Consider the following 21,102-nt stretch of genomic DNA (forward strand, 5'->3'; position numbering starts at 1 on the left):
GATTAGGATTATTAGGCTCATGTTATTCATTAGAATTTCTCATACTTTTGAGTATGTTTTTCATCAACAAAATACACTTGCAGATTTTCCAATAACGTATTAACTTAAAAATTTATTGAAATGACCCAGTCAATTTTATTTCGAGATTTGGTTCAGTGCAATTCTGCGATCTTCCGCGATTTATACACCCAAAATAATTTTCACTTAAAAAATAAGTGACATCTGTAGTAAATTCTCGCCATACGTAATTTCATTTGAATTTTAAGTGATGGGTCAAGTGAATTCACTTAAGTGACCGGTCAAGTGAATTACACTATGACGTTCGAGTGAAATTTATCTGAATTTCTAAGTAAGTTTCTAGGTGATTATCTCTTGCGTTTTTTAAATAAAAGAACATTTCTAGCGTAACATTTCAAAAGGGCGAAACTGCCAAATGTAAACAAATCGAGTTAACGGTCATTCCGGATGCACGCGGTTGCATTTTACCTATCAAACGCGGTTTCATCTTAAAATTACTTAAAACTTTAAAAAAATTGATAAAATTCAATTGGGCGAAACTTCCTGTTGATGCATTTTCGTTGGAACGTGAAGTTACGCCTATTCAAAATGGAGTGAATTTTTCTATTCGTGTACAGCCAAAAGGCGTAACTGAGTTGACCGTGTGTGACAAAACGGCCTAATTAGTTTTTGCGTGTAGGATGAATGGGCGTAACTTCAAAACCAAAACAAAAACGGCCGATCAATTGGGCGAAACTTGCAGGCGTAACTGAAATCGAAAACAATAATAGGGCGAAACTCGAAAATCTCTGAAATTACGCGAAAAAAGTTAAAGTTCTTGATAACCATCGAACAATAAGTGAATATAATGCACATTTTTTGATTTTGTTGAACAAAAAGTGGTCGATTTTATAAATAAGATTTGAATAGGTGTTCCGAATTTTCAAACGCGTTTTTCTCGTTTCGAGCTAACTGCTAGTTTCGCCCTTTTTAAATGTTACGCTAGATTTATAAAACACCACTTCGATTTCAAATACTTACATTACGCTTTCGCCATACATTTATTGATCGGAAAATTCCATCGTTATCCCAAGGCAGATCGGTTACTGCGGATAGTGCGACTTCTAAATCTTCCCTGCTGCAAACCGGAAAATCTGTCCGGTTCAACCAACAAACTGAAACATGATAAGTTATCATGTTTCAAGAAAAAGTTATTTAAAGGTGTTATCATTGATAACACCTTTAAATGGAAGAGTAGGCGATGCCTGATTGACACCACACGCGTTTTTTCGCTCTTATAATAATTCCAATAATTTCGTTTTTAAATCCAGTGAATGTACATAAATAAATTGAAATTTAGTGGTACCAATGTGTGGCCGGATGTTCACAGCAGGGATGGCCACCGAGATAAGTGCTCCAAGTTTAAGGACATCGTCTTTCGGAGAGGTTTATTTGCCTCATGGAGTCGAAAGCACCTTGCTTGATTGCGGTCTTGTTGTTCGTGTCGGTACTTGGATTTCGTTTTTCATTCAATGAACCTGAAGTGATTGTTTAAAAAAAAACAAGTTATTGATGTATAAATTTGGTCTTGTTGAATCCCACGAGTTCAATGCTAAGTTTAACTGTAAATTTACGCTCGGAGTGCCGGATCCTTCTGTTACAAAAAGTGGTCAATTTTATGGTTCTGGGATTTGGGATAGAAAGATTATGTTGTCTTAGGGCAAGTGATAGAGAAGTGACCTTATCCTGTGGTGTTGTTGTGAAAAAACTCAAACAGCCAACAGCCAAACTATTTTGACAACAAGCTTATACAAATTGCCTTATGAATATTTTGTCCCCAGAGCTAGGGGGGAAAATTGGATTGCTTCGATTTGAAAATGTTAGAAGATTCAACACTCTTGACGAGGAACTTTGGTGAGATTGTTTCATGTTTCATTCATTATATCTCGCGTGAGCTTTCATTACGTCGAATGAAACAAAATTTGAAAAACTGAGATATTCACTAAAAAAGCTTCATTATAACACTATCTACCTATATGATTGATAACACAATCAATTTAAACCCTTTTAATGTATAAAATTTAAGACTTTCAAAATGACGAATGAAACAAAACCTTGCTTGCCCATTTCAATGTTGCTTACGTCCCTTCTTCCAAACGGCGAATGTGCAGAGGAAGAAAAACCTAGCACATTCGCTATGGATTCCATGAGCAAACAGTGTATACAGGAAGAGGTAATCAGAATATCAACCTGGCAATATTATTTCAAATTCTTGTTTTCAGGCGTTCTTAAATCGATACTCAAGGCTTTCGAACGCTGTACAATAATGCAGCAAGGAAAAGAAACCGAACAGCAGCAGTAGCAGCAAACCTAACAACTAACAGCAGCAGGCTGATCGGCAGCAGCCTGCTGCTGTTAGTCACCCAATCACCCGATTCACACTTTTATTACGCATTCACTAATAAATTTACCGCTACACTCGTTAACTCACTAAGTTAACATTCACTATGCCAAAAAAATTTAAAAATTTACCGGTAATTGCCACAGAAACATTTGGGCGTAAGTGCAAGTTGAACGAATCAAAGGACGAATGAGACAAATTTCCCCTCCAGCTGATCGGCAACAAAAAGCTGATCAGCAGCAGCGAGTTGGTTTGATCGATGTCGCACCCGATTCACACATTTCATTATGCATTTACTCACCAATTTACCGCTACACCACTTATTAAACAGCCTCTACGCCGAGAAAATTGAAAATTTTCCATAGTATTTACATCAGCAACATTTGGGCGTAAGTGCAAGTTGAACGAATCAAAGGACGAATGAGACAAATTTCCCCTCCAGCTGATCGGCAACAGAAAGCTGATCAGCAGCAGCGAGCTGGTTTGACCGATGGTGCACCCGATGGCCGGTTCACACATTTCATTATGCATTTATTTACTCACCAATTTACCGCTTCACTAGATATTTCACTTATTAAACAGCCACTACGCCGAGAAAATTGAAAATTTCCCATAGTATTTGCATCAGAAACATTTGGGCGTAAGTGCAAGTTGAACGAATCAAAGGACGAAAGAAAAAAGACGAATGAAACAAATTTCCCCTCCAAACGACGAATGTGTTCAGACGTATGAACGATTTATGTTTGAATATGTCGTATGTTCCTACATGATTAAAAAATAGCTCTAAAAATTGCAAAAAATTAAATTCATAATGTGGAATATCTGACACAATTAGTTTCCATGAATATTGCGTATTTTTTGAAAAGTTATCATCGAAGGAATAAAAATAGGATTTGAAAAACACTCTTCAAATTTCAGAAGCGTTTTTCTCGGTTCGGTGTTTCTGTTTCATTCGACGTAATGAAAGCTCACGCGAGATATCATTCATAAATCCTATTTGCCATGTAGGATTCCCTCAATTGCACCCTTCCCATTCCTATCTGAAACAGCTTTATGGGTCGTATGAGTTCTCTGCACCTAAAGAGTTATTTTACTGTTTCAGATTTTCCCTATCATGATTACATTGACTTGTCGCGGTGTGCATTATGGTACCACACTTATCTTCAAAATCAACATTTGAAATGAGAATTGAATCCAGATTCTCATTTTGGCATCTTCTGCTGGTTTCCATCATTAGTTGTACCATGTGTATCAGCCAATGCAAGATGTGTGTAGTCACCCTTTGCTATGCTATGCTATGCTATGCTTATCATTGATAACACCTTTAAATAACTTTTTCTTACGTGATGTAAGTTTGTGTTAAACGTGATGTTTAACACAAACTACCGCCAAAATCGCCTAGTAAAGAATTGGGAAAATCCAAATCCAGCATAAGCTTTAAACGCTGCTCTTTAGAATTTGCCATTATGAACTCTGAAAATGAACACAATTACAACCCGACATATTCACTTTCCCATCACTTGAAATTCAAGTGATGGGGAAGTGAATATTTTTTCTCACTTCAAATTCAAGTGACGCCTGAAGTGAATGTGGATGAATTCACTTGAAATTTAAGTGACTGCCAAGTGAAATGTATATGTCGCACTTGAATGGAAGAAAATCACTGGATCCTTGTTTTTAAGTGAAAAATCATGTGTGTTTTAAGAGTGAATTTGGGTTCAGTGTAGTAAAATTTAGCGTTCCTTTTAACTTGAGTGTGGCAAGAAGAAAAAAATTTAATATTTGAAAGTTGTTGAATTCATTTGATCAAGTTTTACTATAAGATATAATAGCTTTTGAAGCCTTAAATATTTAGCTAAACGGTGACATTGAGTTGAAATGGATGATGATATATTAATTGTGTAAGTAACTTGAGAAATTTTATTGAAAGAAACCGTCTAATGTTTTGTTCTAACTTAGCCCTAGCGGATCACCAGCGACCTACTGTCGGCTGTGTTTTGCGGAAACCAATCTAGAGCTGTTGCTGGTGCCCGATGTACCAGTTCAGCCTAATGCGAGGCTGCTGCAAATGATCCGTCGATATATTGGTTTGTCATTAAATGAATCTTCCATTAAATTAAAGTGCAGCATATGCGAAACATGCCGGATAATGTTGGAAGAGTTTGAACGCTTCCGGAGCCGGTGTCTAAAATGTGATGTTATTCTTTCGGAGATGAATAATACCGAAGTTATTGATTTGATTGTCGATGATGACGAAGAACAGGATAGGAATACCGAAGCAGTTATAACAGATAATCCGGCGGATGTTCCTGCTGTGAATCCAGCTCGTTATAAATGTGCTTATTGCCCAAAAGCATACAAAAGTCGCAGCGGAAGAGTGAGTCACATGAAATGCCATGCTGGAACTTCGTACTTCCAGTGCGATAAGTGTTCGTGTAAGTTTTATACCCGAAATTGTCTGGATATTCATATGGATCAATACCATAAGGCTCCGGCAGAAACAGCTAAACAATTCCAATGTTCATTCTGCCCTCGTCTTTTTGCATCCCCGCATCACGCAATGCTCCACATGAATAGTTTACACAAATCTGCCGAACAGGACAAAGATGGTCAACCTGTTCCAAAAAAGAAAAAAACTTCTGATTCCTCTTCCATACGCGATGCCGGACTGGCCTTGTTTTTACCTTCAGCGAACTCCGTTGATAACAATACTAGCCCTGTACCACCAACTACAATCGATGATGATGAACCAGCAACTGATATCAATCATCCGTTGCCAGCAATTGAAGCCAATTCTGATCTACCAAAGAACCAAACCAAGGATCCGGGTACTAAACCGTATCAGTGCAGTACTTGTTTCAAAAAGTTTCATTTCATCGGTTCATTGAGGAGACATGTCATTGACATGCATAGGCGTAGACTGATCCAAGCTGAAACCTCTATGAACTCCCAGATTTGTTCGGGTGTTGCTGGTAGTAATCAAGAAGATGGTCTGTTATCGAACACTGTCCCAGCTATGATTGTTATGGAAGCTCCGGCTGATATGGTATGTAAAAGATTAAGCGCGATTATTTTTGCATTTTACCCCTTTGGCCTTATATTTGGATAGTAATTTGTTTTTCTTTTACGGCGTGTTCGTAAATTGATTTTTTCTATCGAAGTGATTTTTTCTACCGATGTTCGTAAATTAAACAAACTGTATGCAAAAGCATTGGAAAGTGATTGACATCTACCAAAAAAATCTATGCATCACCCGAAAAATCAATAAATTAACGAACACGCCGTTACTAAGTAATCGTCATATCTTCTACCTGCTTCAAAACAAGCCTATGCATGAAGAGAAAGGTTGTGAAAAATGTTTTATTTACAACAAAAATGATAGCAATATTATTTCTAATGTGGCAATTCATTCCGCAGGTCGAGGAGCAATTTGCCCCAACAATAGTAATTGACGAAACTGGGGAAGTTACAGATGAGCACAAATTTTCGCACCCAATAGAGCTGGACCCAACTCCAATCGAAAAAGAAACCCATGATAATATTCCTATGACTTGTTGCTACGTACAACTGGAACGCTTGGATGATAACCTAGTAGTTCCGGTTGAAAACGCTGAGATTCCTCTGGGCAAATTTTATCACTCACTACAGAAGAAATATGCCGTAATATATAATGTTGATGACGATATGGATCAGGAGCTCATTCAAAGCTACCCATCCCTGCTGACGGGAAATAAAACCCAAATAAATCCAAACAGTCAGTCGAAAGTGGTATTTCAATGCACTTTCTGTCCGAAGAGTTTTCCCAGTCGCATGAGTGTCAAACGACATGAGCTGCGTCACAAGAACCCTAGAGTCTTTAGCTGCCCGCATTGTAACAAAGAGTTTGCAGACAAAAGCAGTCTCGACCGCCATAAGGCATACCATACAAACGAGTTCCCGTATATGTGTGACATATGCCCAGTAGGATTCGCTAGGAAAGGGTTACTAGAGCGTCACAAAGAGCGCTATCACGGACCGGACGCTGAACCAGTCGAGGTTTACGTTTGTCCTCAATGCCCTCGAACGTTTGTGAAAGTGAGTGTGCTCAAAGCTCATGTCAACAGGGCTCATGGGGCCACGGAAGGACCCGACAATATAGGCGACTTTCTAGAGGAAAACTTTTTTTGAAATGCTTGCTGAGGAATGGTTTTCTTTTTTCCGTGGAATAAAATATGTAGTGTTTCTTTCAATTATGCGTCATAATAAAAACGTCAGTCATACAAAAAATGTAGAATCTTTTAAAATAAGTATTTGAGTTTCAGATTTGCGGTAAGTAAGATCCTCTCAAATTCAAAACTTTTTGAAATGTTGTAAATTAAATAGAATAACTAGAATTCTGCTGTCTACAGCTTTTTATTAAGATGTACTTTTTACATAGGTCCTTATAGTCCTAATTAATAAAAATATGCGGGCAAAAAATGCATTGGTAGTATTTCAAAGCACTGAGGCATGATACCACTTTGACTCGGCTTTGTTATTTTTAACTTCGATTCAGTATTTTCAACTAAAAATCTTGTCATTTTTGGAATATGTTATTATCCATTGTTTTTTTACTTTGCGAACTTTAACATTTTCATCCTGTTCAAATTATACCATGCGCATGATAATTTGATGTCACTTTGTCACTTCCTATGAGCATGTTAATTTAGGAAGAAATTAATTCGTGTTGTCAGACAGAAATGAAGGAAGAAAATTCGTCAATGATCTCACGAATTGAGCAGCCCGTGCAGCCAATGATTGCATTTGTGGTAATTTGTTAGAGAAAATTAGAAGGTTTGAGTTCAAATGAGAGAAACCAGTGCTGAGAAAGAATGAAAATGTGCTTTGCAATTTGAGAAGCAATTGTGGAATTTTGATCATTACCACTCCAAATGCAAAGAATTCTCTCTTGATTTCAATCTCTTGGAAATACCGGAAATACCATTTTTGGTACTCTCCATATTCCATCCACTACCCAGCAAGGAAAAAATTCATTACCGTTCATTTTCCGCTTCGCTGCGAAATAAATCCGAAGCGGCTGCCGGAAAATGAACTTATCACATGGGTAACACTATACCCCACAATGAAATCACATGGGTAACACTATACCCCAGCAAGAAAAAAAATCATTATCGTTCATTTTCCGCTTCGCAGCGAAATAAATCCGAGGCGGTTTGCTGCGAAGCGGAAAATAAACTTAAAAATCACTGGGAGGGAGAATCATCCTTCATGGAGATCTCGAAAAAAGAACGATACAATAATAGAAATCGAACCAGAATTGAGCGGACAAGCAAAGAAAAAAAAAGATCGAGCATTGACGGAAGAAATTCATTTTAAAATTGTTAACGTAGCCTCGCCGTGTGAAGGGTGTGTGATCAGCGTTGCCACATTTAAATCTGTATTTTCGAGGCAAAAAATCTTTTTAATCTGTATAAAATCTCAAAAATCTGTATTAAAATCTGTATTCAAAATTTTGATTCCGGATACTAACATTGCACTACGGTGACCTTTTTTATAATGCGTGGCGCACTAATCTAGTTGCCCTCTTCATTATTGCGAACTGCGACATTTGTGCGATCTTTCAAATCAGTGTTAATTCTGTGATTTTGCTACATGCAATCCGCTTTTTGGTTTGGTTGTACAAAAAAATGTGACTTCGAAACATTGCACGAAATCCAATTTCTTGTACAACGAACAAAATACATATCCGCTACCGCTACATGTAAAAAATAAGGTCACGCCAACTTTAAAGTGGATATGTTTCGTAAAATGCAACGATCTTTGTCCATCCGGGGTTCAACAATCAGATGGGAGTTTTAAATTTTGTCAATTGTCTCTGATCAGTTTCTGTATTTAGTTGTAATCTCTGTATACTGCAAGACAAATATTCACAGCAGCTGAAGTAACTCAATGATATTTAACTAGGTACCATTAAAAGTTACATTTCGTGTAATGCAATGTCTGATCTTGGTATATGATTTTCGGACACAGGTTTGAAAACTGTTATCTTACCGTTGCATTGATGCAGTTCCGAACTATAATCTGGAAGATTTTTCTCATTTGTGAGCATGGCAATTGATGGCTTGAACGTTGGATCATCAAAGGAGATTATTCTCGATTAACTCAAAGCAAAATCAAAATATCATAGATTTTTTTTCATTTGCTGAAAATCTGTATAAAATCTGTATAAATTTCCAATTATCTGTAATCTGTATACAGATTCTTGGTTTGAAAATTTCAAAAAATCTGTATGTTCACTGAAAAATCTGTATATGTGGTAACGCTGTGTGTGATGCTGAGATGAGGGATGTTTTCTCTCCCTATCAATCACTCATTTCGGAAGAGCGAATATAAACGTTCTGCTCGCTCCTCCTGAGCTTTCGAGCTAAGTCCAATCCAGCACTAGCAGACATTCTGATTCTGAGAGGAATAGGAGAGAGAAAGAGAGGCGAGCAAAATACATGAGAAAAAGTGGCATAATAGAGAATTTTGTCGAGTCGAGAACGAGAAGCCTTCGGGCGGGAGAGTTCTTTCATCAGATAATCAGAGCTTATTGCTGTTCAAACGTCAACTGAGACAGGTTCTATACACACGTTTCTTTCAAAGAGTGCGGCCATTTTTGATTTTCTAGATTTTATTCACAAAGTTGTGATTAGTGCGGGATCAAAATTGATAAATTTGAATGCGAAGTTTTTACCTTCGAAGAGGACAAATCGACCGTAAGTTTCTGTTATTGAGAGGTCAGAGATAAAACGCACTAATGTTTCTTTTACCAGCTTTTAGCCACCAGTTGAAGCGAGAAAAACAGTGGTGTTTTGGTTTATTCATCTGAAATAACAAACAGAATTTTTGTTTATTTTATTCTGGTGTACCTGATCGAAAAGTACGGTTGAAAATAAATGGAAGGACCAATAGTGTAAGTAAAAATTATTTGATCTACTTTCTTGAGCCTAGTCCACATAAGGCAACTGGATGTCGATTCCGAACTGGGTGGAATTTTTGTTACTGAGACTGGTTATGTTTACATCTAGAATAATGGTTTTCAAACTTATTTCACTCTCTGCCCTCCTATTTCGATGGTTTAGAGCTCACCGCCCCCATAGGAGTATTTTCGAACAAATTTGTAAATTGGTTGTTCTAAGCTCTAAGCCTCTTCTAGGCTTTCAACGCCCCCCATAAGGACAATAGGGATCTAGAACTAGACTATTAGATCCATGTCCCAAGTCTCCCGACTAGAGCGAGGGGCCCGGCTCCTGAAGTTACGAGCGTTTTTATGTGCCATGAAGGCAAAAAAATCTATAAATGATAAGGTTTTGCTTTTTCTTTTCAGACCCTCCAACGATCCTAGTACCTATTGTCGTTTATGCTTCGTACAAACGGTACACCGTTTCATCCCGGGACCAGGAACTTTGTCGAATATATGGATCAATTGCATCAACCGATGTATCTCAGGCCTCTATCTGGCTGTTGAGGTGGACACTCCTTTTGGACTTTGTTACGGCTGTTGTTGTTCGTTGGAGACGATCGACCAGTTTTGCGCAACTAGTCTGAAATGCGACCTGGCCCTTAGAAAGTACAGAAATACAGTCCAGGGGTCTTCAAGTACATCGGAACCAATTTTGCCAACTTTAGTACCTTTTTTTTCGACTGCCTTGGCTGTTCCGGGACCGGTAGCATCGACCAGTGGCAGCAGTAGTGTAGCAAAGGAATCACAACCAATAATTGTCGAGGTTCGAGGAGGCTGCAATGTTGCCGATACCTTGCCTGGAACATCGTCGTCGGAAGCGCAAGTAGCAACAATCGATATAGACGATGATTCTTCTAGCTCCTTGTCGGTGAATGTTGAACCGGGTAACAATGCAGCGGTTCATAAATGCTACAGTTGTTTACTGAAATTTTCTAAAAAGGAAGACTACTCCCGTCATAGAATCGAGGCACATACGCAGAACAATGGCAAGTATTTGTGCTCCCGTTGCGATGCATGGGTCGGTCCTTATGAAATTTTCCAACTGCATTGTTTAAATCATTTCAAACCGCAAAGGGGGAGAAAGATATGTGACATATGTAATGAAACTCTACCGAGCAAAACATATTTCATCAAACATCAGTTACTAGTTCACAAGCTTGAGTATGGCTGCAAGATATGCTTAAAGCACTATCAGAATCAGCATTTTCTGAACGCACACATGAAGTTCCATGTCAAGGATAAAAAAAGTAACACTAAAAATGTTTTCAAATGTACCTACTGTCCTATGAAGTTCGCCGATAAAACTTCGGCAAATCTTCACGTGCTAAAGCATAATGTGCACTACAGTTGCAAGCTTTGTGATAATAAATCCTCTAAAGTGAGCGAATACATAGATCATCAAACACTTGTACATGGTATTCACAACAGTAGATGCCAATCTTGTTCCATGAATTTTCCAAATCGAGCTACGCATATTGTGCACATTGAGAACACTCATAAATTTTTAGACGCGAATTCCGAAAATGATCATAATCCAGATCGAAAAAATCAACGGAACAGATGTAGATATTGTGCCAAAGATTTTAAGAACAACATATTGCTGATTGGTCACGAATTCAGTCACGACGTGAACTTTGTGTGCAGTCTTTGCGATGCACAATTCAAAACGCGAAAAGCTTACATAGAACACCAACAAGTCGATCATGCTATTGAAATGAGCTGCGGAGGACAATGTGGTATTCGTTTTAATTCGCGTAAGGAATACTATACTCATATCGAAAAATATCATACTGTTTTGGATTCTATAGATTACTCTCAATCGGAAGACGAAGACGAAAACACAGAAGAATCAAGCCAAATTCCATCTGAAAAACAACATGCCTCTGAAGAGGTGGACTGCTCGATCGATAATGAATCATGTACGGTTGTCCGCAATGAACCCGCGAAATGTTACGTATGTGTCGAAGACTTTCGGGATGTCCTGCTCTACGAAGAACACATTCAAAACAGACATCTAGATAAAGATGGTTACCTTCAGTGTCCCCGGTGTTTGGTGAAGATTAACTCAATCACTAACTTTCAGCGACACTTTTTGGTTCACTTGAAACCTTCGGATTCCCATATATGTGATATATGCAGCGCCACATTCACCACAGGAGTTCTTCTCAGTCAACATCAGACGAAACAACATCAACAAACTTTAGAATGCACCAAATGCTTCCGAAAGTTTGACGATATAAAGCTCTTGGCGGAGCACATGTTGTTTCATCTTAAACCGGATGATATTCCACCACTCCATGAATGTAAACTGTGTAAACAAAATTTCTCCGATATGGTCCAATTAGATATGCATTTGAAGGAACATAAACAGCTAAATGACGTTGACGAGAGTGGCGAACCAACCCAACCCAACTTGCAAGAGAATTCCCTGGATTTGAAGGACGAATCCAGCAGGGAGTCTGAAAACCCAGAAAATTCACTAGAAATATCTTCTCAGGCGATCACGGTTGAGAAGTGCGTTTCTCCTACAGTCGAAGATGAGTATAACACCGAAGACGATGACAGCGAAGCTGGTCCATCCAGACTGAATAAACACGTGACTTGTTATGCATGTGTGGTTCAGTTTCCATCCAAAAAAGCATACGATAAGCATTTGAGGACAGCCCACCGCAAAATTGAAGGTAAACAAAAATAGTCGTAGACAGAAAGTTCAAAGCTTTAGCAAACAAACAATACCTGTAATTTCAATTGAAGCAAAAAATTATTGAATCGATATCTATTTAGAATACATAACTCAAGGTAAGGGTGAGCAAAGACATTGAAATTATCTAGGTACTGTTGTTAGGTTGATGTTTAAAGACTTCGCTAATTTATAAAATAAATCTTTCGTTTCACAGGAGCTTTCAGTTGCCCTCGTTGCAAAGCACAGTTCAGCTGGTATACCAACTTCCAGCTACACGCCAAATCGCATCTAAAACCGGCAAAAAGCTTCGATTGCGATATATGCAGTGAAAAATTTGTCACTGGACCAGCTTTAAGCACGCACCAGCTGAAAGCACACCAAATGGCTTACGAATGTGATCTATGCTATCGGCGTTACAAGTCCCAGAACATTTTTCAACAGCACAAACTCTTTCACGAAAACAAGGACGAAGGTCGGACGTTCTTTTGTCAGTACTGCAATACTACACTTCCGGATAGAGCGGCTAAGTCGTTGCACCTGAAAGAACATAATCTCCGTTACAGATGTGATTCATGCGATGAAATGTTTTTGGGAGTTCACCAACTTTTGAAACACCAGGAAGAGAACCATAACGTCAAATCCAATTTTTGCATTTCTTGCGAAAAAGGCTTTCTTCACAAAAAAACTCTGTTGCATCATTTAAACGTAAAACATGTTATCTTTGATCCTGTAGTAATTGATAAAGTTTCTGATATTTTGGAAAACAAAGAACCATCGCAACCAGCTAATGATGATAGTTCTTCAGATTTCATAGGTTTTGCCGAAACTGCTGAAATAATTGATTCAAAAAATAGGGATCCAGTCGAGCAAGGCATTAATCCCGCTAACATGGGGGAATCGCGTCAGCAAAATGAAGTTCCTCTATTTGATCAACCCGATATAAAAAGAGCTAAGCTAAGTGAAGAAAAACAAATAATTGAGAATTTGTACGGAATTATCGAGGAAGAAGAAGAAGAGGAACAGATATATTCAGGTGAACAAAACAACGACGGACACTTTCCCATGTTCGATATCTACGGATCGGCGTTCAAATCAGATGGTTCATTGAAAATAGATTAAAATTTGTTTTTGATTTAAGGCTACCGATGTAAAATATTTAATAAATTGGGATTTAATTTATATCTTTAAATCTAATTACTAAATGAGGTCACCAATAACTTAAAATTGAGAAAGAATTAAAACAGCTTAAATATGCCTCCACTTCTACTAGTGGCTAAGAATCGAATCACTTGTTTATTATTTCGAATAGATTGAGCGATCAACGCTCTTCACCTTTTAAGAAAATTCATACATGAATTAATGTTACAATTTCTAATCTTGAATGTAAAACATGCTATTACCAGTGCTATTACTGTAAACCTCGTTCGAGAACATAAAATGTTAATCCAGAAGTCTACGTTTTCGAGATCGAGTAAGAATCGGACTTCTCCCGCTAACAATTTGTTTATACATAATTTCCAACTGTTTTAAGAAATGAATAAAAAAAATCATGAAATTAAGGGTTAAGGAATGTTGAAATAATAAAACCTTTTTGGAAGAGAACCAAACTCATTTATTTATTCCATAAGTTTATTTAAATTATCAAAATTAATAGTTGATACCGAACTTGAATTTCGAATTTATATACTTATAGAAAATTTTTATGTTCATATGTTTCAAGTTGAGTTTGTAGCACAGAATCAGATGAACTGTAGATTGATTCTATATGTTCAGAGAAAGGAGATGACAGGGGGAGGTTCAAGGACAAAGTGCCTAATCCCTACGTTTTTTTCTATCTTTATCACGATTGCTGCTACTTCCAGCCATAGCGTCCTCCTTTCGCTTAGGCGCTTTCTTTGCCATGTTCAAGAACTGATCTAAACCGAAAGGATCCTCTTCTTTTTCAAACTGTACCGGACCCTGGCGGGCAGCTTGTTCGGTACGATCGGTTCCGCTAAATTCTTTGTCCGGGACAAAGCGCCTAGTGTTCATAATTTGATCCAGATCAGCTCCGTAAGCATCGTTGTCCAGCGATTTGCTGGGACGGTAGAGATGAGAGCCTAGAGTACCCGAGTCACGCCACGGTTTATCGTACACGTTATAGGCTTCATCGTCCCCGTACCCGGAGTCCATACCCTTGGTAGTGTTAAACAAACGTTGATCAAATTGAGCCTCCCCGGCCAGTGAAGTTTTGGCTGGCATTCCGAGAGCAATCTGTTCTGAAATGTCACGCTCTCTTTCACGTTGAAGTTTAGACCTTTTGTCAGGAGCAGCTCTGGCCAGATTACGATCTCGAGCACGTTCACGATGACGTTCAGCACGAATCTCATCTCGTTCTCGGAGCTCAGCCGGTATTATTGTCGGATCGCCAGAGCCACTAGCCTCGCCTGGATGACGAATACCAGCACGTTCTTCACGAGCCCGCTGTGCCATCTGTCGCAGCATGTCTTCTTTCTTTTCCTTCTCTTTCTGAGCCAGTTTTTTCTCCAGTTGTGCTCGAGCTTCGACTGCTTCGCGAGCTTTTCGATCGGCAATATACAAGGCTTCAGCCATTTTCGCAAACTTCTCATTAATATGAACCTGTTGCAAACCGCGACCGTCAGCAGCTAAACGTTTGTCAAGTGGAATTGTATAACCCTTAGCATTTTTCCAGTTGGAGATACATGGAGGAACCTTCCATTCTCGCTGTTCCTTAACAGTTACCTTTCTTGTAGGAGAATGTAGTACAGGGGCTGGGGGAGATGGCGGACCTCTTGGAATCTTTTTGTTTATTCGGAACCTAGGCGGTTCCATTGGGTCTACTTGTGCTTCTACCATGCGAATAATCCGTTGTTTAGCCCCCGAATTGAAAGCATCGCCCTGCTGTGAAGGAGTGTAGCGGATGTACTGCGCTGGAGCCTGTTTTTCGGCAGCACGTACTGGCATAGCGGACACAATCTTCTGATTGGTTAACTTTTCCAGTGCTTTCCTAGTATTTTCGGTTATTTCGTTCAAAGTTTCTTGATCAGGCATCTGTAGTTCCTCTGCATCCTCCGCGAGTACTTCTGCCGGAAGTAGTTGGTTTATATTGGAATACACTATTTTTTCCTTCGAGTGACCTTGTCTTGCAATAGCGTCATATTTGACTTTCCCTGACGAATCCAGTTGGACAGCCAATGCATTAGATTTTTTGCTGGCATTTCCGGGGGCTCCCATTCCTAAAATTAAAAAAATAATATACTTACGTACTATGATAACCCTAATGGAAACAATGCATTAGTTACCTAGCGGATACTGCGCTACTTGAATTTCTGGAAAAGCACCTCCATCTCCGTAATCTTCTTCGGTTCTCGGAATCCAACCCTTGCGCTGGCCATAGGGAGGGGCAGCAACTTTGGCACTGACCAGGGCTCCGATACTCGGGATACCTTTGGCTGAAGAAGTTCCATGTTTGCGATCGTCGTCACGATCCCATATGGGATTAGTTGGAGCTGGTAGTATGCTGGACAACGACATATTTTCCTTGCTAGATGATTCCTCGGGAACAAAGTAATCACGAGAAATTAATACCAACACCTTTGATTTACTTTTGCTCCACTTTAAAATATTGACAAAATTGAAAAGAAAATGACGACTTGCACGCTCATTTTAAAGTAATAATAATCATTTTACAATAAAAAAAATGTGTCAATATTACTCAGTGAAGAATGACTCTCGGCAGAGGTGCCAGGTGCCCTGATTTTTCAGGATTTGTCCTGATTTTCGAGAGGCCGTCCTCATTTTTCAAAAACTTATTTATTTTGTAAATAAGGATAATTATTATCCTTATTCTCAAAAAAAAATCTTTTTAATTTCCTGATTTTCAAAAAAAATTCAAAATTTTAACTGAATTTGGAAATGATGAGAGCATAAAACAAATCTGTATTAAAATTGTTTAATCTGTAAAAATCTTTGATTCAGATCATATTTAAATGGTTTATTTTCGATATAAACTGCAGGCCAACCAAGGCTCAGCTCGTTTCAATTCAGTGTCATTCCAATCGAACAGAACCAAGCATGTCTTAAAGGCAGCCCTACAACAGGGTTGCAAGCTCATTATTTTGAAAGAGATCAGGAGGCGCCTCTTTGTTTATTATAGTCTCGTTGCACCGTCCCGGCCAAAAACGAGCATAAATCGATTCGGCCCTCACCTATGACCAAACTCGATTTATGCTCGTTTTTTGTCAGGACGCGCGTGCAACACTATCGAGTTGCGAAAACGAATACGGTATGAATATCTTCAGAGTGGCTACCGTCCACTATGGTGCACTACCAGTGCACTATTCATCGTGAGAACGAGCACGAAGACAGCAAAAAGTGCACTACCGGTAGTGCACCGGTGCAAAACTAAACGAAAACGAATACGGAACTTGCGTCAAATTTCTGGTCTCCGCTTGTGCACAGACATAAACAGACTTTTTTCCCAAATTGCTCTGGATTTTTGGCTTAAACACCTGGCATCCCTGGCGATGACCATCATTGAGCGAAACTGCTGCAGCAGCAGCGCCAAAAGAGTCGGATCATAGATCACGTAACACGTTAGATGCTGAAAGTTGCAGTGTACACCGTCTATAAGGTTTTCATGTACATATTTATCTTGTAATTTTACTTGTTTTTAGTAATTTATTATCTTAAACGTTGCCTACTATAATACTATATCTACTTTATTTTATATAAAATATAGTATGCTTGATCGAAAAAATACTATTTACTTTACGGAATATTTGAGCAACCGCTTATGTTTTATGCTGAGGCACTGATGATTCCAAATCTCAGGTTTGGTCTGCTTGGATGCGTATTCATGGTAATGATAGGAGGGCGTTGGTGGGTGGAGGTATTTTCATGACGTTTTCCCCGTCTACTGTCTGATGCGTGCTTCTTGAAGTTTGACAAAATGGATCTTCGCCAAGCAAACCGAAAGAGCATTGTTTAGTGGAAGTATTTTCGTAATACATAAACTGCGAGCCTCAAATTCATCTAATTAGTGGTGAACGATTTCTCAATATTATTCGTTGAATTTCGATTAAATGGATTCCGATACTGTCACGGATGTGTAAGTACAAACTATTTCAGAAATGAAAAATTACACGCAGTAACATTTTTCCCTTTTTTTTAATAGCCCTAATGATAATCCGGAAACCTATTGCCGATTATGTTTTTCTGGTTTTTATGTGGAACCGGTTTTTCCCCCGGGAGCCGAACCACGCCAGAATGTCATCGCAATGGTGGCCAAGTATGTGGATATCCATATAACCATAGAAACCGATTTTCCTTGTTCTATTTGTCGGATGTGCCAAATGACTCTAGAAGGGTTTCATAAATTTGGTGAACGTTGTCGGAAGCTGGATGGAGTTCTTCAAAGGAAAAGACTGGAGATGGCCCAACCTCCTATGATAAAACAAGAGTGTACTGGAAATGCCAGTCAGCCGGCAGGATTTGACGAAAACACTGTGTATTGTCTGAGCGATACGGATGACGACGACGATGATGGAACACATCAAGACGACAATCAGTTATTGGAAGAACAACAGTTCCAACATGAAGACATGGAGGATGCAGATGAAGAGGAATTGATTCGCGGAGACTTGCTAATTAAACCGGACCCCGAAACGTACGATAATGAAGAAGCCACCGTACACGGTTTATACGACGAACAATTGGCAGATCAGATCGAGATAGCTAAACGAAAAATCAAAAGCCGAAAAGGACAACGGCACATTGTGGATGATTTTGACATTGTCGTACTGGATTCAGATAATGAACCGGAAGAACCTTCAGCAAAGCAAGATGATATATCTGAGAAGCAATCTCGGGCGTCGTCCACCACCAGACCGGGTAGCGTTTCCGGCAAGGATGAACCAGTCAAACAAGTGGCGGAGTGGCCGTATTCCGTAACAGACGACGGAGGATATCAATGCAACATCTGTTCGGAGGTATTTCCACTACTGCGAGATGCAAAGGTAAGACACACATGCATATGACTGAATGCATCTATATGAACGAAATATCTAGAGCATGGGTGGCCAAGATTTTCACCAAAATATACTTATTTTGAATCTAGCGGATAACAGAAATTGTAAATTTTGTATCATGGATCCGCTTGTGGGCTTTTTATGTATATCGAAGGTAAAAAAATGTTGGCATACATTCAGAGATATTAGGATTCAAGAAACCTTATGTCCTGCGAGCCAAATTGTTTTTGACCAATAAAAGCCCCCGAATTTATGCAAAAAAATTTTCTTTCAATGTACATGACACATGATCTAGAGTAAAACATTTAAGTAGGTACTTACTTAATAATATATGATAACTCACTTCTACTTGCACTTTACAGCAACATATTCGCAAATTTCATCCAGCGGAGTCTCAAGTATATTCGTGTAACTACTGCGAGAAACGCTTTGCCGATACTAGCTGCCTGCGTCTCCACATCCGCTTCCATACAAATGATTTTCCACACGAGTGCACCGATTGTGGTCAAAAGTTTATGAACAAGTCTCGCTTGGACAAGCATTTTTCTCGCTATCACGATAAAAATTCTCCTACCTATACTGATAAACGCTTTAAATGTACTATCTGTCCCAGGATATTCCTGCAAGCCACCGGCCGTGATATGCACATAAGAACGTTCCATAAAATTGAAAAGACACCACGATCGGGTGCAGATTCAATTTTACCCTCAACAATGGTGTTTATGTGTGAGATTTGCAATGAAACATTTGATACATCAGACGCAGGCAAGACCCACTTGCAGGAGAAACATCCTGACGATGTTGATGAAGATTGGTCGAAACTTGTACGGCGTCATAAATGCAACGAATGTTCCAAACATTTTACTTGGCGTCGTTTGTTAAGATCGCATGTTATGACTATTCATAACAAGATGCCACATAAATGTGAGGTTTGCGGTTGCTTTTTTGATCAAATTGGAAAGCTTAATAAGCACAAGGCGCGCTGGCATACTGATGAAAATAATAAGAAAAGAACCTATGAAAGGTTCAAATGCGATCACTGTGAACGATTTTTCTTGCGCAACCGAGATCGGATACGCCACGAACAAACAGTTCACGACATCGTCACACCCGCTCCTATGCCGAAATTTTGGGAAGGCAAAAGGGATACGTTCCCGTGCTACAAGTGTGACCGACGTTTTCCTACAATGAAGATGGTACATGTTCATTTCACCATCAAACATCCTGGTGTTCCGGTACGCTTCAAATGTAACATTTGTATGAAACTGTTCCGTCATAAGACAACTATGGTGAACCATATTGCCAATCACACTGGTCACTTACGATATCCATGTGATCAGTGTGACGATCGGTTCATACGTAAAAAGGATTATGATCGTCATCTGAAAGATGTGCACAGCGAAGACGGACCAGGAGAAGATCTTAAAAGATTTCCTTGCCCGTTCTGTCCTAGAAAATTGCTTACTCAAGCGGCTCGCCGAATGCATGTGAAGCACACACATGCTGAAATGGAGGCCGATGATCAACCAGTTCAACCGGAAGAAATACCTGGTTACGGGCCTTCCTCGCTTACCTGTACGGAATGCAACAAATCTTTCACTTCACGTTCCAGCCTCAAAGTACATTGTCTCAATCACATTGGTAAACTACCACATCAGTGCGAGTTCTGTAGCGCCGGATTTTATAAACCGAAAGATCTAGAAAAACACAAAACTCGCCATCATAGTGGAGGATCTACTTTTGGATTAGCCAGTCGCTTTAAATGTGCTTACTGTCCGAGAATCTTTTTCCGAAAATCTGCTCGGCGCTACCATCATACTGTATTTCATGGCAAAAAGGTAAATCCCAAAGCCCGCCGAGTAAATCAAGATCCATCATTCAACAGTTCTACCCCCATTCGAGGAAAGCGCATTAAAACAGATCCAGACACGGACTATCAGTGTGGTTACTGTCCTGATATCTTCAACGAACATAAACTTTTTGAGGAACACCATGCAGAAAAACATGGTGATGAGAAAATGATCTATAAATGTCCGCATTGTCCGAGACGTTTTCCACTAAGAAGGTTATTCCTTTCCCATGTCAAGTTGCACATTGGAGGTTATCGGTATCCGTGTGACGAATGCTCTTCTAAATATAATACGCCAGCTAACTTAAAAGCTCATAAGGCTAAGTACCATAGCGAAGGGGCAAGTAATCTTAAAATGTTCAAATGTGCCGTATGTAATCGAGGATTCCTGCGTAACCAGGATCGAGTGCGCCATCAAATAACTGCTCACAATTACAAAATTCAGGGTGGTACTAAAGCGCCAGTTGAAGGCGGTAATGGAGCTGAAGCGCCAGGTCCCAGCCAAGAGCGGAAACCCAAAATGAAGCTTTTAAAGATCAAGCAGGAACGCATTGAACCGTCAGTAATCATGCCACCAGAGGATGAAGAATCGAAATGCTCTTCGGTAGGAAGAGGATTTGCTGTAGAAAGCGACGTTGAAGAGGATATTACTTCCGAACAGTATCAGCAGGAACAGGATGCTTCTTCCGAGCAGTATATTGTTCAACAAGAAGATGACGCTTCTTCCGAACAGTACATTGTCCAACAGGAGCAGGAATTGCCAGAAGAAGAACAACAGTATCAGCAACAGGTGGAACAGGAGGACATTCAGCAATTCGAACAACGTCAGGAATACCCGTTGGACCCTGTCCAACAAGAACAACAGCCTTTGATTGAGGAACCCTTGACGCAAGAACACGAAGAGAATCAGCGCCAACTTTTACCGCCTGATTTACAGCAAGAGGATTCTATGTTGATGTTGCCACCTCCGATGCCTACAATTTCGAACGTAATGACAATTAAGCAAGAAGGGATGGGTGCGGCTACTAGAGTTTTAGATCCTTCAGAATTTTAAATTTCCGAAATTCTATATGTATGAATAATATAATAACCTTACAGATGCATTTAATGGAGTGATCAATAAAATTGAATTTTAAAAATTCAAGTTATGTGCTTTAT

At 39.3% G+C, this 21,102-nt stretch overlaps 3 protein-coding genes across 3 annotated transcripts; 2 read left to right on the plus strand and 1 right to left on the minus strand.

The window, feature by feature from the left end:
• The first annotated feature begins 4,131 nt into the window (after window positions 1–4,131).
• Window positions 4,132–13,268, plus strand: LOC129760340 (zinc finger protein 423-like). Its single transcript, XM_055757977.1, has 6 exons — window positions 4,132–4,299; window positions 4,358–5,444; window positions 5,816–6,563; window positions 6,700–6,706; window positions 9,747–12,064; window positions 12,281–13,268. The coding sequence occupies exons 1-6, from the start codon at window positions 4,277–4,279 to the stop codon at window positions 13,183–13,185; spliced, it is 5,088 nt and encodes a 1,695-aa protein (XP_055613952.1). The 5' UTR covers window positions 4,132–4,276; the 3' UTR covers window positions 13,186–13,268.
• Window positions 13,269–13,669: 401 nt separating this feature from the next.
• LOC129760355 (puff-specific protein Bx42) lies at window positions 13,670–15,730 on the minus strand. Its single transcript, XM_055758001.1, has 2 exons — window positions 15,369–15,730; window positions 13,670–15,302 (listed from the first exon to the last, which is right to left on the minus strand). The coding sequence occupies exons 1-2, from the start codon at window positions 15,598–15,600 to the stop codon at window positions 13,879–13,881; spliced, it is 1,656 nt and encodes a 551-aa protein (XP_055613976.1). The 5' UTR covers window positions 15,601–15,730; the 3' UTR covers window positions 13,670–13,878.
• Window positions 15,731–16,861: 1,131 nt separating this feature from the next.
• Window positions 16,862–21,057, plus strand: LOC129760343 (zinc finger protein 225-like). The gene is made up of 3 exons (XM_055757980.1): window positions 16,862–17,176; window positions 17,243–18,083; window positions 18,458–21,057. The coding sequence occupies exons 1-3, from the start codon at window positions 17,151–17,153 to the stop codon at window positions 20,996–20,998; spliced, it is 3,408 nt and encodes a 1,135-aa protein (XP_055613955.1). The 5' UTR covers window positions 16,862–17,150; the 3' UTR covers window positions 20,999–21,057.
• The last annotated feature ends 45 nt before the right edge of the window (window positions 21,058–21,102 follow it).

Source organism: Uranotaenia lowii, unplaced genomic scaffold, assembly GCF_029784155.1.
Source record: "Uranotaenia lowii strain MFRU-FL unplaced genomic scaffold, ASM2978415v1 HiC_scaffold_58, whole genome shotgun sequence".
NCBI lineage: Eukaryota > Metazoa > Arthropoda > Insecta > Diptera > Culicidae > Uranotaenia > Uranotaenia lowii.